This window comes from Rana temporaria, chromosome 8 (assembly GCF_905171775.1).
Source record: "Rana temporaria chromosome 8, aRanTem1.1, whole genome shotgun sequence".
Classification (NCBI taxonomy): domain Eukaryota; kingdom Metazoa; phylum Chordata; class Amphibia; order Anura; family Ranidae; genus Rana; species Rana temporaria.
In genome coordinates this window covers 61,299,379-61,326,105 of record NC_053496.1, presented here as the reverse complement: position 1 = coordinate 61,326,105, position 26,727 = coordinate 61,299,379, and the positions used below count along the sequence as shown (strand labels likewise).

Below are 26,727 nucleotides of genomic sequence, written 5' to 3'. Positions count from 1 at the left end.
CAAACATGTTATACTTACCTCCACTGTGCTGTTTGTTTTGCACAGAGTGGCCCCGATAACCCTCTTCTGGGGTCCCACGGCAGCTCTCGTGGCTCCTACCCGCAAGAGCTAACCCCTTCTGGGAAGCTCTCTCCCGAGGGGGTTACCTTGCAGGCGCTCTCCCATGTGATACACTCGGAGGCCATAGTCGCCAAGTGTATGCCTCTGCCCCGCCCCCCGGCACGGCGCGTCATTGATTTGATTGACAGCAGCGGGAGCCAATGGCTGCGCTGCTATCAATCTAAACAATGAAGATCCGACAAGCCATTTGGAAAGCGACGAGGGAACGAGCCCACGGAAGTTCGGGGCTCAGGTAAGTAAAACAGGGGCACGGGGGGCCGGAGAGTGCAAAGTGTTTTTTCACCTTAATGCATAGGATGCATTAAGGTGAAAAAACACGAAGGTTTACAACCCCTTTAAAGCAACAGCTTCTCTAACTTAGCCCTCCCGGGCAGCACATACTTGTCTTTCATCCATTGCATTCAGCTGCTAGCACTAAAGGCCGTAACTTAAACTGGCCATACTCTTCTCGAATTTTGACAGATTCTTGCCAAATCGGGCAAAGTTCGCTCCATGGGAGGCCCTGGTGGCCCATAGGGCTGCACAAGAGATAGTCGAGATATCTATAGCCAGTTGTACACAGAGCTATGGACTTCTGGTCTGACAAGAATCATTAACTCAGCTGTGTCACATGCTCCTCCATACCTGGAAGTACTGAGTATTATTTCCTGCAGCTGCTTATGTTAAATGGAGCTGCAGGGGACTGAGGGAATGCTGAGCAAATAGTATGTTCGAGAAGGGGGGCTAAAGAAAACCTGTTGATTTGCCATGAATGGGCGGAAAACGGATTTTCTTCAAAATCTGTATTTTCTTATATTACTACCCCCATCAAATCATTCTCTGCAGCTATTACCTTTTGTACCACCACCCCCTACCTTTAGAATATAAGCTCTATGAGCAGGGCCCTCCTGTACCTTTGTATTGTATTGAACTGTACTGTAATTGTGTTGTCCCCCCTATACATTGTAAATCGCTGCGTAAACTGTTGGCGCTATATACTGTAAGTCGTGTATAATAATAATAATACTACTACTATACTGCTTATACTACTAACTATTTATCTGAAAATGTCGCTGGCCATACACACATATAGGTGGATTCATAAAGACCGCCGCATCTTTAAGGCGGCATAGCGTATCGTATTTACACTATGCCGCCTTAAGTTAGATAGGCAAGTATTGTATTCACAAAGTACTTGCCTCCTAACTTACGGCGGCGTAGCCTAAATGTGGCCGGCGTAAGCGCGCCTAATTCAAATTAGGCTGAGGGGGCGTGTTTTATGTTAATGGAGGGTGACCTGACGTGATTGATGTTTTTTACGAACGGCGCATGCGCCGTCCGTGTTCATATCCCAGTGTGTATTGCGGCAAAGTACGCCGCAAGGACGTATTGGTTTCGACATGGACGTAAATTACGTCCAGCCCTATTCACGGACGACCTACGCAAACGACGTAAAATTTTTACATTTCGACGCGGGAACGACGTCCATACTTAACATTGGCTATGCCACCTAGGGGGCATGTTTATCTTTAGGCGGCGTATCTCTTACGGAAACGGCGTATCTTTACTGCGACGGGTGGACATATGTTCGTGATTTGGCGTATCTATGCATTTACATATTCTACGCCGAACTCAACGGAAGCGCCACCTAGCGGCCAGCCTAAATATTGCACCCTAAGATAGTTTAAGTGTATCTCAGTTTGAGAATACACTTAAACTTAGGACGGTGCAGATTCCGAGGTTAGGTCGGCGTATCTACTGATACGCCGGCCTAACTCTCTCTGAATCCACCTAATAGATTCCTTATGTTCAGCCTGTGAGCTAAATGAAAGGAATCAAACAGATTCCTCCATCCACACTAAACAACCTGGATGAAGGAATCCCCCCTGCCGCTGGTGCCGGCTGTCAGAATACTCAGTGACTGCATCTGATGTATCTGCAGTCATTGTTCAGCCAGCAAAATCCATCCTCGGCTCAAAGTTTGATGAGCCAGGTGATGCCAGATGTGCCTTCTACGGATCATTTTTTGCCACGTTGACAAGAAACATGAAATTGTATCCATATATGAGGAAACATATCAGCCACACTCCAAACTTTGCTCCTCTTGCTGTGTTTATTGAGTGTCAGAAAAGTGACTGTCTTTACCTGAAAACCAACCTTCGTTGACGCGTTTCACCAATCCTGGCTTGCTTACAAGGATAAGGGAAATCTATTGGTAACTGTATGTCAGCTTTAGTGGCTTAGACTATTAAAGCATACAGGGCCGTAGGACAGCCATGCAATTATCTGAATTATCAGCAATGGCAGCCCCCACATTTCCTGCTGGAAAGGTTTCCATGAATAAAAAAGAAATGTTATTGGGCCATTTTGCACTTGGATTGAAGGATTTCAGCTAAAGCCATATTGCTATTTTAATAGATCTTTCCAGACAGATTTCCATTCCTGGGGGGTCTGCTTGATGCAGCTCCCCTCTGATACTGTCATCTTTTATACCTGAATATTCTCTTGTTTTGCTTGTCCTAACCCAGGTGCATGTTGTGAGAATATATTAAAAAACTGTATTTCTGCAGATGATGGGGAAAAAAAGTGCCTAGCCTACTGTGTCTGATGGTAAAACCAGCCTTGGTATTATAGCATGGGGGGATTCTGTTATAGGAAAACCAGCTACTGGCGTGACATATTTTCCATCCACTTGCAGTTCGTTTTAATGCTTTACAGTAATGTCGGGTGATTAGCTGTCCCTTTCTTGTAATGACTAGTATTAGTTTTACTAACCACATCATAATCATTTTATTTCACACCCTAACCCCACGTATATACAGTCCTGATATTCGGGGGTAAGGAGCGGAGAGTCGGTTGGTGGTGTATTGTGTTTTCTTGCTGGTTTTTTAGAGTCTGACTAACGTGGTTGGGTTGGTGACATGTAAGCCGCAACTAATCTTTTAGGTGTATATTACACATTCAGACAGCTAACAGTATTTATGTAATGCAACCAGATCTGGTTGAGTGTATAAATAGTCACAACAAGCATAATTAGTATTTAGTTAATTTTTTGTTCTTTACTAAATCCTTGTTTTTTTCTGTCTTTTAGAAAATGCTTATGAAACAACAAGACCGCCTAGAGGAGCGTGAACAAGACATTGAAGACCAGCTGTACAAACTGGAATCGGACAAGAGACTAGTGGAGGTCAGTGCACGTGTATTTGTAGAAGAGGCAGCTATTTTACCTCTGCAGTCCGTCAGTTCTGAGGATTCCCAGGCATTAACAGGTTCCCAAAACAGTTACATTTAAGGCATGCAGTGAATAGTAACAGTCACAGATGCTTGTGCTCTCCACCAAACTGTCAGACCATCAAATGGCTGGTGTTATAACATGATCACATATGGCACCATGGCAACTAGCACATTATGAAAGACACCTTAGAATGAAGCCCTCCAGCGGTGCGCTGTCACCACTGACGGGGCTTCCATCATCACCCAGACTTTGTGGGCTTTGGCAGTTTGACTGGTCAAGCCGCGAGGATGGCCTCGGCGTGATTCGCTCAATGCCGTGTAATGAGAGCCCAGTGCACATGCGGCGGTGACCTCACCACCTGCTAGTATAATAAATATCTCTTAAATGTTGCACGTTTAGGAGATATTTACTGTACCTACAGGTAAGCCTTATTTTAAGCTTAGTAGTAGGTACAAGTAAAGACTTGGGCTTTACTTCTGCTTTAAGTTGCACTTAAGGCAAGTCCCTAAATACACAGTTGAACTAAATTTATAGGAACTGGTTTACCTGCCCAAGGATTTATATTTACGTGCATCCAGTCTTGCCATTTACTGTCAGCCAGCACAGTTAGTTTCTCGAATTCCACTGTATTAGCAGAACAGCTTGGTTAAGAATACACCCCAGCCTGTGATTGGACTATGGAGGAGCAGAACTACATAGATGAGAACTCTGCATGATTGACTTTTAGTCTTGGCCTGCACTCTCTCAACTATGCAAGGGATACATTTAAAGCTGAAGTATGGGAAAACATTTTTTGTGTGCCCCACTGGTGGCTGCTGCTTCTTTCTTGAAAGATGTTTCTTTCATGTAGCCTCTGACTATGATGTCACCACTGAAGCTCTGCTGGTAAAAATGACAGTTGGTGTTAGAGCACAGCGATCGCAACGGGTCACTTACTGTGTGGCTTCACCATTCCAAAACGTCTTGTATTTTTAAAAACAACACAGGGCTGTCTGTGACTGGACAAAGGGAGACCATGATGGTTATACACCCCTTGTCCAATCATACAATGCCTGTGTTTATGCAACTCTATGATGCAGCTTCAAATTACATCTGCTCATCTAAGCAGAGGTAAATTAAACATTGGTTGAAAACATCCAGTTTAGCCAATTGCATGTGACCATTTTTTTGCGTCAAAAGCTGCGTTCACACGATCAGTTTTCTCGTTGGGAAAACTGTCATGTTTTCTCTTGGACGAGAAAACCGGCCGTGTGTAGGCTCTCCAGCAGTTTTCCTGACGGGAAAACCGGTCGTGTGTACACGGGGAAAAGGGACCAAGCCGGTCCTCGGTTTTCCCGTCAGGTTTCTCGGCAGTGTTTTCACCGCCGAGAAACTCGATCGTGTGTACGCGGCAAAACACAGCAAAGGTTTTTTAAGATCTGTGTATGGACTCCTCTGCATATGTTGCACAAACTGCTTTCTAAGTGAATTTTTTATTATTATTATTCCTGTCGTAGCTTTTATCCTCTGAATCATTTTGCCCTTTTGTCACCATCATCCATAACTGAAAGCGGGTTGAGCATCAGCTTATTATCTCCAGGAACAGAAATTGGGCTTCAGCAAATGTACTGTGTAAATGAGCGTGCATTGGGGAAAATGCAATTAATTTGAGCTGTCACTTTGAAGCTTGCCTTCTTGGTAAATGTATGGAGAACTCCACCTTTGACCATACTTTCCATTATGGCCCTCCAGAATCCTTTAGTGTAAGATTCTGGCCATTTCATCCTCGGACAAGAGGACGTCCATGATAGGCTGAACACAGTGTCTGCTGGGAAAGTCCGAGGATGAGAGGACCTCTGTGATAGGCGGTAGGGGAACACAGTGTCAAACGCCTATCACGGACCAGGAGGAAGCCGTGACTTTTGAAAAATGGACGGCCGCGACCCGACAGGTACACTGACTAGAGTATAAGCCGAGGGGGCAATTTTCAGCCCTAAAAAAAGGGCTGAAAAACTTGCCTTATACTCGAATATATACGATACATTTAGTGTTGAGGTTTACATACAACTATCATTTTTTATCACTGACAGAGCAGGACCAAGTAGGAAAACACCTAAAAAAGATGGTATAATCTCTGCAGCCCTCAGCTTTGTGATAGGCAAATGCTGGTTGGTAATTTCTCATGCTCTTCTATTTTAGTCTCAGATTCATTTGTAGTCCTAAACCTGTCATTATACTCCCTAACCACACAGAAAAATTGCCATTTATCTAAAATAACCACGGCATGGTTCATGGACTGATTTTCATTAATTTGATTTTTGAAAGTCAGCGGTGACTTATTATGAAGTTCCCAACATTTCTGTAAAACCACATGAAAACCCTGAAGAAAAAGGGTTAGCTCAAATACAGAAATATATTTTTGCAATACCTTTAGATTTAGGTGCTATTATTTTTTCGAGAACCTCCTCCAAAGCAATTCAAGTTTCAGTCCCCCATGACTGATCCTTCATTTTTTGATAGATGAAGGAGATTAGAGCTTCTAGTTTAGGGGAAAATCGTTACTGGGTTGAAGGAAAAAAAAACTTCTGGTGTGTACAAGGCTTAAAGTGGTTGTAAAGGTTTACATTTTTAAAAAAAAATAACAAACATATTATACTTACCTCCACTGTGCAGTTCGTTTTGCACAGAGAATGAACCTTTAAAACCCCTTTAAGAATCCAGGGGTTGACTTGCCCCACCAAGCTCTGCCTATAACCCAAGTATCACTTTTGGGTGAAATGTGGACTGAGCCTTTCATTTTGTTGTGAATGGATGGTTGTTGTGTAGACCATACATTTCAGCCTTCTCTTTAAAGTGGATCTTCACTGCATCTGAGCACCACAAACCAAAAACACTATTTTAATTCATTTTTAATATTTAAAGTGAACCCCCCTATCCATCCATGTCTCCTTGGTTTATTTTGCTGAGAAATCACTTTGAAAAACAACCCTCTAGCATTTCTGGCCACGACCATCTTGATTAAGAGCAAATTATTCATGTAGCATTTACTTCCTGGAATCCATATGCCCTTAGCTCAAGCATGCATGCATGCATGCATGTGTGCTTAGCTAAGAAAACCCCTCCTCCCCTCCTGAAGATTCCTGGGTTACTTAAAAAGTAACCCAATTGTTGACCCTCATGGAGACTCCTAGGATGTATGACATCATTTGCCAAGGCAAGAAACCAGGAAAAAACTGAAGGAATGTAAAAAAAAAAAAAGTTTAAAACAAGTAAATGATATATTTTCCTATTTATTTACTAATGCTAGCAGCATGAGGATTAAAATAAAATCAATGTTGATTGGAAGAGTAAAGTTCCACTTTAAAGATATGTTGCATTGCCAATTCTTGATTGAGCACAACCACAGGATGGAAAATTCATTACTGTTCCATGATAGATGAGGCTCTTTACAGGAAATGTAAATTAAAGTGACCTGCTCTACAGGTTGCTGTCAGTTGTAAAATTTAGCACGATGCTACAGCCGTTTCTGTGTCCCACAGGTTCCCATGACCTTTGTGGCAGCTCATTAAGCTTCATGGTTCGGTAATTTAGCTTCTTATGTCTTCTCATTGGACAGTGAATCAGCATCATCTCTTGTGTTCAATGAACAGGGCACTAACTTGGGAAACAGCGATGATAATCATAGAATCAGCAACGTGACCAGAAGGAGTATCACTAGAATGACTAAACTTGTATAAAGTTTAAACTTTAGCAACATAACCCATATGTTGTGGCACCACATCCATGTAAGACATGAAAGAACAAAAAACAGGAAATAGGACTTTAATGTTTGCCACCTATAATCCCAAGTATGGAAAAAGAAGTACTCATATGTATAAAAAATAAACAAAATTTATTCAACAGAATAGTTAAAATCTCATAAAAGCATATAAAAAAATGTGTGCGAAAATTCCGTACATGATAGAATGTCTGAGGTGCCAATATATACAGAGAGACCTATCTGAATGGCCCACTTCAAACGAATCTAGTGGTATGGATGAGGAAGAGAGTCAATCCTCCATGTGCAGGTCCAGATGTAGGAATCAATAGAAATCACTACGCCATTCGCCACAAGCTTTTGCAAGCAATCCTATTGGTACTGGCAGATGTAATGTAATTAATACTCAACTTCCTAAAGTTACAAGCATGCATACATGTGTATATATATTCTAAATATAACAATTGTAACAATCATATAAGACTTAACATATTAAAAAGGAAAGTGAACTTCTCTTATATTTGAGTACTCCCATATATACATATATCTATATAGATATATATATGTATATATATATATATATATATATATATATATATATGTATATATATATATATATATGTATATATATATATATATATGTGTATATATATATATACATATATATATATACATATATATATATATATATATATATATAATGTGTGTGTATATGTATATATATATATATATATATATATATATATATATATATATAAAGCTATATATATAATATCTATATCTCAAGTAGACCTGGGAGCCATAGAATGACTAAACTTACAAATCCTTTTGCAGCTAAAACAGTAAATATATTTTTTCTATTTGCCTGACGTTTCACTTAAAGTGGTACTTAAGGTTCAAGTTTAAAAAGAAAATAACAAACATGTCATACTTACCTCCACCTTGCAGTTCGTTTTGCACAGAGTGGCCCTGATTGTCCTCTTCTGGGGTCCCTCAATAGCTAACCTGCAATAGCTGACCCCCTCTGGGAAGCTCTCTCCCGAGGGGGTTGCCTTGCGGGCGCACTGCCGTGTTATACACTTGGCGTCCATAGCAGCCAAGTGTATGATTCGGCCCCGCACCCCGGCGCCCGCGGTATTGGATTTGGTTGACAGCAGCGGGAGCCAATGGTTGTGCTGCTATCAATCTATCCAATGAAGAGCCGAGAAGCTGTGGAGAGAGCGACGCAGGAACCCGCCCACGGAAATTCGGGGCTCAGGTAAGTAAAATGGGGCTCGGGGGGCCGGACACTGCAACGTGTTTTTTCACCTTAATGCATAGGATGCGTTAAGGTGATAAAACACGAAGGTTTATATATCAAGTAGACCTGGGAGCCATAGAATGACTAAACTTACAAATCCTTTGGCAGCTAAAGAAGTAAATATATATTTTGCCTGGAGTTTCACTTAAACTTTTCTGTAAGGCGAGTGCAGTGAAGAACCATAGAAGAGTTGTGGTGATTGTGCGTTTCCAAAGTATCATATATGAAAATGGGCAGCATCACTATATGCACTTCTCTGCTAAATTGGGTTAGAAATGCACTTTTTTTTATCATCACGGGTGTGTTTTTTAATAGCATCCCAAGATTGTGAAGCTTGGATAACATTGGGCAACCAGTCCCTGTGGATGAAGGGTTCTCTTCGATGATGCCTGTTTCTGCAAGCCACATTTTCATAGACTTTAGGTGGCATCTTGCATGATCGTTGCTTAGATAATGACGCACTTTCCACTTGCTGCCATTGTAACAGCAAACTACATACCACAACCTGCTGCGCTATGTGCGCTGTTCTATACGTAGCATTCCCAAGGCCGCTGAACTCCGTACATCCATAACAATTCAGTATTTAACAGCGCTCAACAAATCAGGACATTTTTTGCTAGTGTTCCTTTTCTTGTAGGCCTATATAAGATAGCTTCTGTGGGTAATTAGATACTCTGTGTCTTTCCTAGTTGAGAACCTAAGCAGCTCAGGAGTCTGTAATTAAAAAGATGAGTTGGCAACCCTTCACAGCTATATGGGTGTCTCTGTGGTTTGCAGCATATTGCACACGGTGGATGGTGTTGGCGATTAAGGTAGAAAAGAGAGCCCAACTAAGCCCATGTCTCAGGCTCTGTGAACTTGTGGTTTCTCCCCAAATGCTTTTACTATGTCATACTATAAGTACAGGTCTGTGTGGCTACACAAGTCCATGCACCTTTTCTAAAACAAATATCTTATGTCTTTGCAATTAAATATTCAATTACGCATTGCAGACTTGCATAAAAAGGTCATAATATAATGAAACAAGGGAATGTAGCCAACCTAGGTTTCAGCCAATGAAGTCATTCCAGAAATCCTGACGCAAGTAGATATAAATGTGTAACTAGAAGATTTTTTTTTTATTATAACAGCCTCTGGTCTATGGTCAGCCCACTCACTAGAGAGAGGATCACTATATTGTACACAGGGAATTTGCACACAACAGGTGTCATGCTGGCATGTGTGTGGATAAACTAGGCCTCATCCGCAAACACAGATGGCATGACAGACTGCAGTGTGTCACTCATCCCGTCTGTGTCTAAAGGACAGAGCGCTAATCTGGGCGACTGCCTCTTATGAACACCAGCTCACTGGACAGAAATATTCATTCAGGCAAGCTATATCACTTGCATTTTAATTTAAAAGAAAAGCTTCCAAACTGTTATATCCTAAGAGTGGTTGTGTATCCTAAATCGGCAAGCAATCATGCCTCATTGACTACCAGTTTAGGAAGCAAGTACTGGGATTTGCAAATAATAATCATTCTTACATATAGTATATCAGTCTATTAAGTTGTCTGATATGACTGCCACGTACAGTATGTTAATTTATTAAAAATCTATGTAACCCAAACAACTAACATCTGTTCCTTTTCCCTTTTATATCTATATTGTGATCCTAAAAAATATTGTGAGCTGATAACTTCTTGTGCTCTTTGCCTCTATGTCTGGTAACTGTTGGCCTTCTCATTTTTTGTTCTCTTTGCCTCTATGACTGTCAGGCCCCGTACACACGACCGGTTTTCTCGGCAGAATTCAGCAAGAAACTCGATGGGAGAAAACCGGTCGTGTGTACACTTTTCACCGAGAAACCCGCCGGGAAACTCGTCGAGCCAAAAAGAGAGCATGTTCTCTATTTCCTCGTTGGGCAATGGAAACATTTGGCTCGACGAGTTTTCTGACAGCCGAACAAGGAACTCGACGAGCAAAATGATGTGTTTTGCCCGTCGAGTTTCTCGGCCGTGTGTACGCGGCCTTAGCCTTCTCAGTTCTCTCTGTGGTCTACAGAACACCTTACTCCTATGTTTTGCAGAACAGAAGAGAGTTATGCCGCGTTCACACGATCGGATTTTCCGTTGGAAAAACCTTGGATGTTTTTTCCGACGGAATTCCGCTCAAGCTTGGCTTGCATACACACGCTCACACAAAAGTTCTCTGAACTTTCGTCCGCCAAGAACACGTGACGTACAGCACTACGACGAGCCGAGAAAATTAAGTTTAATGCTTCCAAGCATGTGTCAGAATTTGGAGCATCGGAATTGCTACAGACAATCGTATTTTCCGATAGGAATTGTTTCCGTCTGAAAATTTGAGAACCAGCTCTCAATCTTTTGTTGGCGGAAATTCCAACAGAAAAAGTCTGATGGAGCATACACATTGTCGGAATTTCCGTTCAAAAGCTCACAGTGGACTTTTGCTGTCGAAATTTCCGATCGTGTGTACGGGGCATAAGGTGTAACCCTGTTCTTGGGGGGGAAGTGTTGCTCCTCCATAGATACTGTCCTGTGAATGAGCATCACTGCCCTAGGACAGGAAATGCATCATTGGCAGGATCACCAGTTGAAATAAAAGGGGAAAAAAGCCTGAAAAAAAATCAAACCACCATGTCTAGTAAGGTGCAGTATATTAAAGGCTCGTTCTTGAGATTAGATTAGCTTTAAAGTGCAGAGATATTTGGCTTGATTCATTGGGCTGCCATGTCAGTTGTAGTCTGCAAGAACAGGTCCTCAAAAAATATATGCTATATAAAGAGATGGCAACCACCCCAACCTATAACTAGCCTTTGCAGTAAGAAGGTGCACATGGAAGGACAATGCACATCACAAAGAAACTACAATTTCCCAGTACACTTACCAGCCAGCCTGAAAACAAACCAAGTTGACCCTTTCTAACAATTCACATTAAAAACAGAGGGTTTTGAGACCCCCCATGTCTACTGTGGTTCTAACGCTTTCTAACTTTTTAAGAGTCTCCAAGTTGATTTAGTGTGTCCCAATCTCCAGGTCTTTATGAAGTGGTGGCTACATCTTAGGCCGGGTACACACGAACAAACATGTATGGTGAAAGCGGTCCGTCGGACCGTTTTCACCATACATGTCTGCCAGAGGGCTTCTGTACGATGGTTGTACACACCATCGTACAGAAGTCCGCGCGTAAACAATACGCGGGGCGTGTCCGCGGTGTCGCCGCGTCGATGACGCGGTGTCGCCGCGACAATGACGCAGCGACGTGGGCGGCCCGCCTTTAAAATGCTTCCACGCATGCGTCGAAGTCATTCGACGCATGCGAGGGACGGCGGGCGCCTGGACATGTACGGTAGGTCTGTACTGACGACCGTACATGTCCGAGCGGGCAGGATTCCAGCGGACTGTTTTAAAACAAGTCCAGGAATATTTGTCTGCTGGGAAAAGGCCCGGCGGGCAAATGTTTGCTGGAATTCGGCCCGCTCGCGCCCACACACGACCGAACATGTCTGCTGAAACTGGCCCGCGGACCAGTTTCAGCAGACATGTTTGGTCGTGAGTATGGGGCCTTACATGAAACTGGTATTATTTTAGGGTAATAATACCTATAGTTTGCATGGGTCTAGAGAAGCATTAGGGATAAAGTAGAGGTACAGGTAGAGTATATTAGTAGAGATACAAATATATGTCAGTGTAGCTCTCATACAATCACATCTCGCTTCCCAGTTGTTCAGTATCTGGTATCTGTTAGGTCAGCAGTCTACACTCAGGCTGATTAGTAATATAAGCTTTGTTTTCTTCCCCAGGAAAAGGTAAACCAGCTGAAGGATGAAGTCCGACAGCAGTATGAGAGATTGCATCAGATTCTGGATGAGGATATGAGGAAAACCATGGATGTTCTGGATAAGGCTCAAGCCAAATTCTGCAATGAGAATGCAGCCCAAGTTCTTCAGCTAAATGAACGTATGCAAGAAGCCAAAAAGCTACTGAGCTCTGTACAGGTCATGTTTGACAAGACAGAGGACATCAACTTCATGAAGGTATGAATGGCCATCTCATATTCTGCATTTTCCAAACTTTGCTCAGAAGCTTCAAGTGATGATTTAATGAGTTTAATGATTTAATTAGTACAATAAAGACAACCCTCATTTGTTAGTTATGGAACCATGAGTCCCATAGTTCTCATCTGCGAAGGCTGGACATCCTACACCATTTTAGGGGAGAATGTACTTCAGTATCCCAACTATGTTGTATAATAATAACTAATGGAAAAATGCATGTTGCAATACATTTGCTATTGAAACTATTGCCCTTGGTGTCTACAGAGATAGTCACGTGATAAAATGTAGGATCACTGGTCATATTATCTCTGCTGAAAGAGAGGACCAGATTGCTGGAAAGCAAAATCATCTAGCTCTGCCTGACCTTCGGTCCGCTAAGCGCCTTTGGTTGAGGTCACAACTGTGTTTGGCACCGAAGGACCAATTTCTTTAGCAAAAGCAGGTCATTTGGGTACTATTTAAATGGTCAGGGTATCAGTGCTTTGGTTTTATAAAATGAGTATAGGTAAAATATTATGTCAAAAGATTCAACTGCATTGCACCATTATAACCTTTCTCAGTAAGTGTCTTTCTATTTTTGCAGAATACAAAGTCTGTGAAAATCCTGATGGACAGGTAAGATTAGCATTTGCAATGAGTCAGTGTGTACAGCATGTGCTGTTTACTTGTGTTTCCTAGCTAGATTGCATTGTTTATTCTCAGTGATTGAGGACAGTGAACTAGGGTAGAGGTCTACAGAAAGCATTTCCTAGCCAATATCCAAGTTTTATACTGCTATATAATGGACAGAGACTTGTGATTACTATATGCTCTGCAGGAAAAGTATGGGCAGTAATTCACAATCCATATACAAGAAAAAATAATCAAATAAATAAGCTATCTAGTATTAAATGTAATATAAATCATATGTGGGCATTTGTGATTTAAAAACAATGCAACGAGCAATGATTGTTAAGTAAACCAAGATAAGCTTCTGATGTCTGCCATTTACATAATTTGGTTGAAAAAAGAAGCAAGTCAATGCAGTTCAACCAAAATAGAAAAGAAGAAAACACACAAATAGAAAACCCTCAATACATACCTGTACAGTCCGATACGCACAGTTTATCCAAAGGAAGGCAAAAAGAAAAAAAAACAATAATGCCTGTTCTAAATTGCTCCAGCGTGGGAAAGAAATTCCTTCCTGATCCCCCAACATGCAATTAGCTATTCCCTGGATTAACTTTACCTATAAAGATTAGTATCCAGTTATATAATGTGCATTTAGGAAAAAATCCAGGCCTTTTTAAAAACGATCTACTGAGCTGGCCAAAACCAGCTCTTGATGGAGTCTATTCCACATTTTCACAGCTCTTAGGCCTTGTACACACGACCGAACATGTCCGATGAAAACGGTCCGCGGACCGTTTTCATCGGACATGTCTGCTGGGAGCTTTTGGTCTGATGTGTGTACACACCATCAGACCAAAATCCCCACGGACAGAGAAAGCGGTGACGTAGAAGACACCGACGTTCTCTAACACGGAAGTTCAATGCTTTCATGCATGCGTCGAATCAATTCGACGCATGCACAGGATTTCGGGCTGCTGGTTATACGTCATAACCAGCGGACATGTCCGATGAGTCGTACTAACCATCGGACAGGTTTCCAGCGGACAAGTTTCTTAGCATGCTAAGAAACTTTTGTCCGCTGGAAACCTGTCCGCTAGGCCGTACACACGATCGGACATGTACGCGGAAACTGGTCCGCGGACCAGTTTCAGTGGACATGTTCAGTCGTGTGTACGAGGCCTAACTGTGAAGAAGCCTTTCCGTATTTGGAGACTAATGCTGGTCATACACTATACGAAAAAATCGCACAAACAAACTTTCGAAAAACGAACGTTCGGCCGTGAGCGCAAACGACAGTGCCATCATGTAATGACCGATAAATCGTTCAGTGGACATAAATAAAACAAATTTGTTTAGTTTTTTTTACATATACCTAGTACAGAAAGTTCGGACGGGAAACACATTAACCTTTCAATTTATCGTTCGTTCGGCAGAAAATTTCCAAACTTGTCCTTCGTTTTTTCGGCTCAAAAACGTCCCAACGAGTATTGATTTTGTGCCCATTAACTGTTCGAAAAACGAACAAACTGTCTGAACGACCGGATTTCGACCAATTTTTCGTATAGTGTATGGCCAAATCTCCTCTTTTCCAGACTTAGAGTGCCCCCTTGTCCTCTGTGATGACCTTAAGGTGAATAACTCATCACCAAGTTCACTATATGAACCACTTAAGTATAGTATTTATACATGTTGATCATATCAGGCCTTTATCTCCTCTTCTCAAGATTGGTTTCCATGGGCTAATGCGCAGCACCACTCTTTGTACTATAGGACATGCCTGTCAACTTTTCTGCAGTCATAGTAGCTAAAAAAAACTAATATGCAAGTAAAAAAACTAATAAATAATAGATCAATGGGTTGCTGCAGGGCACTAATAAACCAAGGGGGTTATTTACAAAAGGCAAATCCACTTTGCACTACAAGTGCAAAGTGCACCTGAAATTGCACTGAAATTGCACTTGGAAGTGCAGTCGCTGTAAATCAGAGGGGTAGATCTGAAATGAGGGGAAGCTCTGCTGATTTTATTATCCAATCATGTGCAAGCTAAAAAAAAAATATTTTCCTTGCATGTCCCCCTCGGATCTACAGTGACTGCACTTCCAAGTGCACTTTCAGTGCACTTTACACTTGTAGTTTGCACTTGTAGTGCAAAGTGGATTTGCCTTTTGTAAATGACCCCCTCTGTGTTGTTATGTATGGCCATTTAGTTTTTCTGCCTGCAGATGCAAACTTTCAGATTTTTTTTTAATGCATCTCAATAATTAACAGCTAGAATGGCAACTCTATAAGTGTTGGTGATTACCTTCATTTTTTTTTCTTTGGCTGTAAAGATTACAATTTATCTGAGTCCAACCCAGACAAGGAAATTATTTAGAGGGAACCTTGTAGAATTTATTTTAGGGGGCATGTATATATAAAGTTACATTTATTAATTATTGGGATCAATTATAACAGAAGGGCTAAAATTATTGACCTTCCTGTCAGAAATTCTGCTCCACAATCCCTTGAGTAGTGACCACATGTTATAAGCCTAGGCACTTGATTATATAATCTCTGCTGAAGGGGCTATCAGCATGTGGTCATTAATGAGGGGATCGTAAAGCAGCATTTTCTCCAGGTAAACTAAAGTTTTCTGCTCTTTAAGGGCCCTTTCACACGGGGCGGATCAGTATTGATCCGCCTCCGTGTGTCCGTAAAGTTTAGCGGGGATGATCCGTAAAATCCCAGCTGAGCCGTCGGCTGACAGGGCGGTCCCCGCACACTGTGCAGGGACCGCCCTGTCTTTCCTCCGCTCTCCCCTATGGGGGGATCGGATGAACACGGACCGTATGTCCGTGTTTACCCGATCCGATCCGCCAGACGAAAGAAAAATAGGATTTTCTTCCGTCCGAAAAATCGGAGCTTTGCGGAGGCGGGTGATTACGGGTGTCAGCCAATGGTCATTCGCTGACACCCGCAATCACATAGGGACCAATGTATGTCCCGTTTTCATCCGCAACGGATGGATGAAAATGCGGACATACGGTCTGCACATGTGAAAGGGGCCTTATTTATCCATCGCAAGACCGTTATTATAGCTTGTTATTCAATTTAAGCAAAATACATGTGTTGGAAGTTTATCATGGAAACAGGCCATTCTGTGACTCATGGGTCAAATGCTAGTTATGCAAGAGCAGTTCACTACCCCTAAATTACTATGGGGTTCCCGAGCCTAATGTCCCAACCACGCTCACACACATTAGGACAGATTCAGGAGGGATTCAGTTAACCTACCAGTATGTTTTTGGATTAGACAGGGACAGCAATTATATATACAGCGGTAAAAATAAGTATTGAACACGTCAACCATTTTTCTAGGTAAATATATTTCTAAATATAGAATGGAAAAAATACCGCACTAACCTAATGTAAATAAATAAAGAAAATAAAAAAAAACAGCAGCAGTTAAAAACTGTGAGATATACACATCCAACAATAACAAAATAATATAAAAAGCTGCGTTAAAAAAATCAGTGATCATGGTGAAAAACATATGAATAAACCACTCAACCTGTAAACCAATACATTAATAAATACAGTTCTCAGAGGATCTAAAGCAGTGGTTCTCAACCTTTCTAGTGCTGTGACCCCTTGATAAAATTTCCCAAGTTGTGGGGACCCCTAACAGTAAAGCGTGGCGTGGGTTGTCAGCACCCAAGGCAAGACAAGTAATTTTCAACCCTAAACCACAGACATTTAGCTCTCCCTGTGTCCATCCCACTCGTGCAGTATTAAAACCCCTTATGTGTCATTTTAGAATGTACTTCTCGTTTTCTTTGTTCTCCTTTCTTTCCCTTTTATTTCTCTCCATCCTAATTTCTTGTTTTTTCCCCCCATCCCTCTCTCTCTAGCCGTCTTTCTTGTTCTTTCACTTATTCTTTCTCTCCCTTTTTCTTTGTCCCCCCCCCTCTTTTCCTTTCCCTTCCATGTATTCTCTATTTTTATTCCTTCTCTTACTCCTTGGTGGGGGGGGGGGGGGTAAGCGTCAGTTCTGGTGGGGGGTGGGATCAGTGGCAGTGCTGGGGGGAGTTCTGATCAGCCAACTTGGGTGCTCTTGATCAAGGTCATCTGCTGGGGTGCTCTTGATCAAGGACATCTGATCTGAGAACTGCAGTGGGGATTTTTAATGGCAACTCTAATCACAGGTAGTGTTACTCACTGTGTCTCTGACTTTGTGGTGTCTCGTAGCAGTGACACCTATGCCGAAATCAGCAGCTAGGGTCTCCTCAAGCCCCTCCCACTTCACATTCCTCACCAGTTAGCTGACCTCTAGTCTCTGCCCCCCAGCTAAGCCGTGAACTGAATGGGTGGCTGCAAAGAGGCTGAGTGGGCGGCTGTGGGCTCCAAGAACAGCCCTGTTGTGCGGCAATGGGCTCCAGGGACAGCCCTGCTGGGCGGCCATGGGCTCCAGAGACAGCCCTGGTGGGCAGCCATGGGTTTCAGGGACAGCCCTACTGGGTGGCCGCAAAAAGGTTGGGAGAGCGGTGCGGGCTTCGGCAACAGCCCAGGATTTGGTGACCCCTGGCAAATCGTCATTCGACCCCCGAGGGGGTCCCGACCCCCAGGTTGAGAACCACTGATCTAAAGGAATGATCCAATAGTCCCAAAAAGATAAACACAAAGTCTGTATGGAAAACACCACTGATGAATAGATGTAGATATAGAAAGAGTGAACTCTCAATGATGACACCACCATTCGTGCACTTCCACTGCATAAGTTGTGTGCTTACCAAAAAGCAAGTTTAAAAAAGCCTGTATTGTAGATCGCTCACCGGATCTATATCCAGTTGCAGCTCATAGGGGTACGATAGAAGGCTGACCAATTAGGCTCAGGTCTCCAGACATTCAAGATCATCAATCATGTGCCCAAAGATTTGAGAAAACTCTCCATAGTGTAAATCAGACTAGATACAAATTTAGAAAAAGGTAAAAGTTGCACTTACACAAAGCAGAAATAAGATCGTTCATAAAAACTGCCGACCGGCTTGCAGATACCTGTCCGCTTACAAGGTACCCTGCGATGATGTCAGCATATCAGCCTCCCTTTTTTCCCCCATTTTTCTAGGGGAGTGTATTTGTAAAGGTGCTATTGACATGAAATGTTCACCACATGTCAGTAACAACCTATGCAATCCATACATACAAAGAAACCAAAACAAATAAGTTCAGAAATTAAGTTATGTGTAATAAAATGGAATGACACATGGAAAAAGTATTGAACACGCTGACTTAAATTTATTTCATATTTTGTACAAAATCCATTGTTGGTAATGACAGCTTCAAGACGCCACCTGTATGGAGAAACTAGTCCTATGCATTGCTCAGGTGTGATTTTGGCCAATTCTTCCACACAGTCTTCACATCTTGAAGGTTCCATGGGCCTCTTCTATGAACTGTGATTTTTAGTCCTTTCCATAGATTTTCTATTGGATTCAAGTCAGGTGATTGGCTGGGCCATTCTAGAAGCTTAATTTTCCTTCTTTGAAACAAATTAAGAGTTTTCTCGGCCTTGTGTTTGGGATCATTGTCTTGTTGAAATGTCCACCCTCATTTCAACCTCCTCATCCTGGTAGATGGCAGCAGTTTTTTTATCAAGCATGTCTTGATACATTTTTTCATTAATCCTTCCTTCACATGAAGTTTGCCAGTACCATATCCTGAAAAACAGCCCCACAACATGTTCCCACCTCCAATCTTCACTATTGGTATGGGGGTGTTCTTGGGGTGATGTGCAGTGCCACCTGACCTCCAAGCATTGTGTGAATTATGGCTTTCAAAGAGTTCAATTTTGGTCTCATCTGACCAGACTATATTCTCCCAGTATTTCACAGGCTTGTCTAAATGTTGTGCAGCAAACTTTAAACGAGCTTCAACATGCTTTTTCTTCAGCAATGGAGTCTTGTGTGGTGAGCGTGCATACAGGCCATGGCGGGTGAGTGCATTACTTATTGTTTGGGGTGGATGAACTTGACTGGCCTGCCTGACCTCAACCCGATAGAACACCTTTGAGATGAATTAGAGCAGAGACTGCAAGCCAGGCCTTCTTGTCCACATCAGTGCCTGGCTACACAAATTCACATCTGTAAGAATGGTCAAACATTCCCATAGACACACTCCTAAACCTTGTGGACAACCTTTCCAGAAGCGTTGAAGCTGTTATAGCTGCAAAGAGTGAGCCAACTCTATATTTAACCCTACGGACCAAGACTGGGATACTATTAAAATTCAGGTGCGTGTAAAGACAGGCGTCACATTACTTTTGGTAATATAGTGTATACAGCGAGGGGAAAAAATATTTGATCCCCTGCTGATTTTGTACATTTACCCACTGACAAAAGAGTGATGATCAGTCTATAATTTTAATGGTAGGTTTTATTTTAACAGTGAGAGACCCAATAACAAAAAAAATCTGAAAAACGCATTTGAAAAAAGTTATCAATTGATTTGTATTGTAATGAGTGAAATAAGTATTTGACCCCTTTGCAAAACATGACTTGGTACTTGGTGGCAAAACTCTTGTTGGCAATCACAGACTTCAGACATTTCTTGTAGTTCGCCACCAGGTTTGCACACATCTCGGGAGGGATTTTGTCCCACTCCTCTTTGCAGATCCTCTCCAAGTCATTAAGGTTTCGAGGCTGACATATGGTAACTGAAACCTTCAGCTCCCTCTGCATATTTTCTATGGGATTAAGGTCTGGAGATTGGCTGGGCCACTCCAAGACCTTAATGTGCTTCTTCTTGAGCAACTCCTTTGTTGCCTTGAACATGTGTTTTGGGTCATTGTCATGCTGGAATACCCATCCATGACCCATTTTCAATGACCTGGCTGAGGGAAGGAGGTTCTCACCCAAGAATCTATCGTCCCTTTGATGCAGTGTAGTTGTCCTGTCCCCTTAGCAGAAAAACACCCCCAAAGCAAAATGTTTCTACCTCCATGTTTGATGGTGGGGATGATGTTCTTGGGGGTCATAGGCAGTATTCCTCCTCCTCCAAACATGGCGAGTTGAGTTGATGCCAAAGAGCTTGATTTTGGTCTCATCTGACCACAACACCTTCACTCAGTTCTCCTCTGAATCATTCAGATGTTTATTTCAGACTGGTCTGTAAATGTTCTTTCTTAAACAGGGAGACCTTGCGAGCGTTGCAGGATTTCAGTCCTTTACGGAGTAGTGTGTTACCAATTGTTTTCTTGGTGACTATGGTCCCAGCTGCCTTGAGATCATTCACGAGAATCTCCCATGTATATCTGGGCTGATTCCTCACTATTCTCATGATCATTAAAACGCCAAGGTGAGATCTGGCATGGAGCCCCAGACCGAGGGAGATTGACAGTTGTTTTGTGTTTCTTCCATTTGTGAATAATCGCACCAACTGTTGTCACCCTCTCACCATGCGGCTTGGCGATGGTCTTGTAGCCCATGCCAGACTTGTGTAGGTCTACAATCTCGTCCCTGACATCCTTGGACAGCTCTTTGGTCTTGGCCATAGTGGAGAGATTGGAATCTGCTTTATTGATTGCTTCTAGGTGCTTTTTATACAGGTAACAAGCTGTGATTAGGAGCATTCCCTTTAAGGCTGAGTTCACACTTGTCCGACAAACGGTCCTACATTGGGAGCCTCATGTAGCATGACGTGTGAAAATCAATGTTTCCCTATGAGAGCTGTCTTAACTGGTCCTACACAAGTCGGTCTTTGAAAATGCTCCCTGTACTACTTTTGGTCCAACATTGATCCTACTTCAACCCATTGAATATCATTGAAGTCGGACCAAAGTAGTATCCTGTTCATGAAAGTAGGATGGATGTAGGATAAATGTAGGACCAATGTAGCAGAGCAAAGTAGGATGAAAGTAGTGTAGTAGTGTGAACCCAGCCTGAGGCTGGGTTCACACTACTACACTACTTTGATCCTACTTTGCTCTGCTACATTGGTCCTACATTTATCCTACATTGGTCCTACATCCATCCTACTTTCATGAACAGGATACTACTTTGGTCCGACTTCAATGATATTCAATGGGCCTGAAGTAGGATCAATGTAGGACCAAAAGTAGTACAGGGAGCATTTTCAAAGTCGGACCGACTTGTGTAGGACGTTACAAGACGCTCTCATAGGGAAACATTGAACACAGAGCAAAGTAGGATGAAAGTAGTGTAGTAGTGTGAACCCAGCCTGAGGCTGGGTTCACACTATACTATACGACAGCAGTACGACTTTCATCCTACTTTGCTCTGCGACATCTGTCCTACATTGGTTCTACATTGATCCTACATCGGTCTTACATCCATCCGACTTTCATGAACAGGATACTACTTTGATCCGACTTTGTGATAGTCTGACTTGTTCTTTGACCAATCAAAACAATCCCAGAGTGAGATAAATTCCTTTTACTGCTGCTGTAATCACATGTCGGATGTCTGGTAAGGACAAGGCTCCTACTTTGGTCCGACTTCAATGATATTCAATGGGTTGAAGTAGGATCAATGTCGGACCAAAGTAGTACAGGGAGCGTTTTCAAAGTCGGACCGACTTGTGTCGGACCAGTTAAGACGGCTCCCATAGGGAAACATTGATTTTCACATGTCATGCGACATGAGCTCCCAATGTAGGACAAGTGTGAACCCAGCCTGATAGGGGATCAAATACTTATAAAATGCTACCATTAAAATTATAGACTGATCATTTCTTTGTCAGTGGGCAGACGTACAAAATCAGCAGGGGGATCAAATACCTATTTCCCTCACCTTCTAAACAGGTGGTTTTATACATAAAATTAATGTTATTAGTGGCCTTTTTTTTTTTTTATGCATAGGCGGTTATTACTTACGTTAAGGTATAGTACTTTAACAATCCAAGAACTGTAAGGGGTTTATTTATAAAGCAGCAATATGGCCATATAACTTTTTTAAACAAATATTCCACCCTATTTAGAAAGCACAGCAATGTATGTTTTGCTTTGCCTGCCTCATGATTGATGCAAGATAAAACCTTATTCATTCTATAAGGGAGGAAGGAGTGCCAGAGGGGGAGAGCCGTTTATATCACAGAGTGATATGCATTATGCAGAGAACACTTTGAAAAACACCACAATCACACTTTGCATTTTATGAACTTGGAAAATGTGACCATGGCATAGAGAAAACACAGCGGAGTCCTGCTAATAGTAGAATCCATTGCTGGTTTTAAATAGGCCTGGATTTTGCTAATAGCTGATGTATACAATGTATTCCTGCAGGGCAGCACACAGAATGTGATTGTGGAAATGGTTTCAATGCACCATACGATTTGTATATGCTAGGTAACAGTGTGATTTTGTATTTCTCATATGACAGGACTCAGAACTGTACCGGGGGAAGCCTTCCTCCACCCAAAATCGGGCATCTGAACTCCAAACTCTTCCTGACAGAAATTGCCAAGAAAGAGAAACAACTGAGGAAGATGCTGGAAGGTACTGTGTAGTTTTCTTCCTTGCACAAGGCCTGCTGATATGATCCAAAGACACTGGTCTGTGTTGTCAGAGTTTATCGCTTCATCATTACAGAAGACTAAAAAAATAAAATCTATTGGGATGCTTCAAGGAGCATAAAGTTTTGTCCCTTTAGATCAGGGATCTTCAAACTACGGCCCTCCAGCTGTGGTGGAACTACACTTCCCATGACGCATTGTAACACACTGACATTCACATACATGACTAGGCATGATGGGAATTGTAGTCCTTGAACAACTGGAGGGCCGTAGTTTGAAGACCCCTGCTTTAGATACTTGATATAGAAGGCCAGTGTTTCTTTTGCTAGGCAATATACAACAGTTTGAATGTAATGAGATTTTGTTCTTGGGCAAATCAGCGCAAAGTGACAGGTTCTCTTAAAAGAATGACCCAAACCTGCTGATAATCATTGTCACTGCACTCCCCTGCTGCTCCATTCATTCATCGGGAGACTTAACCTTGAGTAAGCTCCGTATCAGATGATGTCAGAGATCACACGGGGTTAATACTTCTTCCCTTTCCTCAAGTGACAATGTTTAGGCCTCGTAATTAACCGCTCAGGCCTGAGAGCTTTATAGTGGAAGGAGGTCACATGCCCCCCCATACCTTGTGGGCACTGGTACAGCAGAAGAATGGATCTGCAGGTGCATGGCAAAGGTAAGTATCGGCAAGTGGGAGGTCTGCAGCACTTTGGGCATTCATCCTTTCAATTGTTCTTTTAGATACACCTTCCACATCCAGGTGTTACTAAAGTTCTCTACTTTTAACATGAGCACCGAGTTTGCATCATCATCCAGCATGCATGTGTTATTACTTGATGCAGTGACTGTAAGGCTTCATGTACACCCTACCCACATTTACCATGGTCTTGGGGAAATGCAAAATCAGGACACGATTTTGCCGAAAACTTGCCACGTTTTGTGTTTTTTCACAGCCATCGGTCAAAACATTCCTATCCTGAACACCATTCTTCTGCATTCAGGAGAGGGAGGTTGAACCTCACCTGACCGCAGCAGCTTCTAAACTCCTCCTCCCACGTTGGACATTAAGTTGAGTTTAGGAGCTTTGGAAAAAAAAGGCGCCAAAAGCTCCTAAACGCCAAAAGCTTCAGATCTGCTAACGTACATAAAGTCTAACAGGTCCGTCTGTCAGTTTTTTTTGCGGACCTGTACGGGCGCTCCGTGCTCCTCTATGGAGCCGCGGATGTCAGCGGTGACATGCCCGCTGACATCCGACCCGCTCCGATCCGCCAAAGTGTGACGGAGGAAAAACCTATTTTTCCTTTCGTCTGGCGGATCGGATCGGGTGAACACGGACATACGGTCCGTGTTCATCCGATCCCCCCATAGGGGGAGCGGAGAAAAGACATGGCGGTCCCTGCACAGTGTGCGGGGACCGCCCTGTCACCCGCCGGCTCAGTGGGAGCGATCCCCGCTGAGCATACGGAGGTGCACGGGGCGAATCATTACTGATCCGCCCAGTGTGAAAGAGGCCTAAAGGTTTCAGACAGTATCTTTTTTCACAGCATTTAATTCACCTTGCAGCATAGACTTTGGTGGAGCTATTAGTTGTCAGGTTGTGCCGTGTTGTTATACACAAAGCACAATATACATATGTTTTCTGCAAATATTGCTACTGTGATGTACATGTATAATTTAAACAGCAAATGTAATCTCTTGATTGTGTCCACATGTGGATGTAGTGTGTGTCACTATACTATTTTTATATATTTTTCATTTTCTGCTTAGGTCCATTCAGCACACCTGTGCCATTCCTGCAGACCATTCCTATGTACGCCTGCAATGTAAGCAGCTCAGGGGCAGAAAAGCGCAAGCATTCAACTGCATTCCCTGAAGGCAGCTTCCTTGACCCGGCACCAGGAACTGTTAGCGGCCAGTACATAAGCCAGGGTTCTTCCACTGGTGAGGGCCAGTCAACGCAACCCATGGTGCCTTGCAGCTCCACTCAGCATATCGTAGGACTTCCCAGTGGCCCACAGCCGGTCCACTCCAACTCTGTCTTCAACCCCACCCACTACCCGAATAGCTCCTCATCTCAGCAGTCTGTCCTTTCCCAGTATGGAGGACGCAAGATCCTGGTCTGCTCTGTGGACAACTGTTATTGCTCCTCGGTGTCCAATCACAGTGGACACCAGCCGTATCCCAGGTCTGGCCACTTCCCATGGACAGTCTCTTCCCAGGAGTACTCTCATCCTCTTCCACCCACCCCATCTGTAACACAGTCTCTTCCAGGACTCGCTGTGAGAGAATGGATTGATGCTTCCCAGCAGCATGGCCGCCAGGATTTCTACAGGGTCTATGGGCAGCCAGCCACTAAGCATTATGTCACCAGTTAAGTCTTAGAGCAAGCAAGCCTTGATAAATATGCATTATAGAAAAAAAAAGACACCCTCAACCTGGAACAGAATACCCCAGCCTTGTTTAGCGGTGGATGACCTTTCCACTCCTGAATACAGCTACCATTGGATTGTTTCATAACTTTTGCTTTTTTTTTTTCCCCAATACATTTTTGGACTATGGTGTATGCCTTTTCCCACCTGAAGAGACAGTGATTTCATATTTTTTCCAGTGCTTTGAAGACTTCTGCTGATCTTTTATCATTTGTGCTAAATGACCCTTTAAAGTTTTTTTTTTTTTTCCTTTGTGTGTGTTTTATTTTTCAAATTAGATCACTGTATTACTTTAGAAATAAACCGTCTCATGTGATAGGAGTTTTAAGTTAAAAGGCCACTTATCATATAGACACTGTTTTTTTTTTTGTTTTTTTTGAAGATACGTGTAAATATACAAAGATTAGAAGAAAATGTGCACGCGCACTGAAAAAGGGAACGGGGGTCATTTTTTTCCCCAGAAAATCCGCATGCTCCTGTGAAGCTTTTCAATCATGCAGTAATGGACTTTCTACTCAACTGGAGCACTGAACTGCATGTTCTAACTTTGAACAGTAGAGGAATTTTAATATTTCTCTGTTCTGCTCCTTTACTTGAAGCCTACCCTATCAAATAAGACTATATTTTTTAATACATTGGAAATTAAAATTGCAGGGACAGGGGCAGATGCGTTAAAAGATACATGTTGTAAATAAAGGAAGAAGAAATACAGGGTAATTTTTTTAACTTTTAATCCTATATGTAACTCTTTAAAATCGGTAAAATGGTTAAAAAAAATTAATAAAAAAAAATAATCTTCAGTATACAGTCTCATGGACCAAGGTAATTAAATATATATATACATACATGAATTTGTAGGCCCCCACATGGTAAATGGTCTTTTAGCTTAAAAAAAATAAAAAAATCTTAAACTTTTTGTTTATTTTTTTTAACATTCCAAATACATGTTAAAAAAGTGCAATTCAAATTTTCTTCACTTAAAAGTGGAAGGTTTTGCTTTATAGATGACAAATATCATTTCTGGAGTGCCACAAATGTAATAAAAAAAACAAACAAAAAACAAAAAAAAAATACAAAGTGTATGTATGTACAGATTAAGGTCCAAGCACTTTTTTCTCTCTTTTTTTTCTGCAGCATTAACTAATGAACCATTTAATGCCATATTGTAATATTACAGCAATAAGACTTTGTACTGTATGTTGCTAAGGGACTCTAATGGCTAAAAAAAAAAAAAATACATTTGGGAAGGCACTTTTGACGAGATGGGCGCCAGTTGGACAACTGAGCATTGGAAGTAGCAAATACTGCATGACAAACAGCAGATAATGCGCTCCTGTGATTTCTTGCATTTTTCTATATCCGTGTTGGATCTGGAGGTGAAATGATCATACCGCGCTCCTCTTAAAGCAGCAGTCCCGCTTTCTTGGTCAAAACAACAAAAATGAAATAAAAAAATCTTTTTATAAACTATGCAATGAGTTTGTATCCTGTTATTATGATTTTGTAAAGTGCTGTTATAATTGAATGGAAAATGATCTTGATAAAGTGCTAGAATTATACATTTTATCAGCTGAGACTTGACACTCTCAAGGGACCGGAGTCAACTACACAGGAACTAGTTTATTAAGCTGTACGGCTGATCTGAAGATCTGTGGTAATATTTATTTTCAACCAGAAAACGGTCTTTATTTAGGAAGGTATTCAAGTACAATACATGTTAGTACATACCAAAACACACAAAAAA

General features: G+C 42.1%; 1 protein-coding gene across 1 annotated transcript in view; it reads left to right on the top strand.

Moving 5' to 3' along the window:
• TRIM8 (tripartite motif containing 8) overlaps window positions 1-26,453 on the top strand; it is a 119,622-nt gene extending 93,169 nt beyond the window's left edge. The window contains exons 2-6 of the mRNA XM_040361886.1: window positions 3,191-3,286; window positions 12,178-12,411; window positions 13,016-13,047; window positions 22,419-22,534; window positions 24,322-26,453. Coding sequence (XP_040217820.1) covers window positions 3,191-3,286; window positions 12,178-12,411; window positions 13,016-13,047; window positions 22,419-22,534; window positions 24,322-24,929 — 1,086 coding nt within the window. The 3' untranslated portion in view covers window positions 24,930-26,453. The remainder of the gene's footprint in view (window positions 1-3,190; window positions 3,287-12,177; window positions 12,412-13,015; window positions 13,048-22,418; window positions 22,535-24,321) is intronic.
• Window positions 26,454-26,727: the final 274 nt, after the last annotated feature.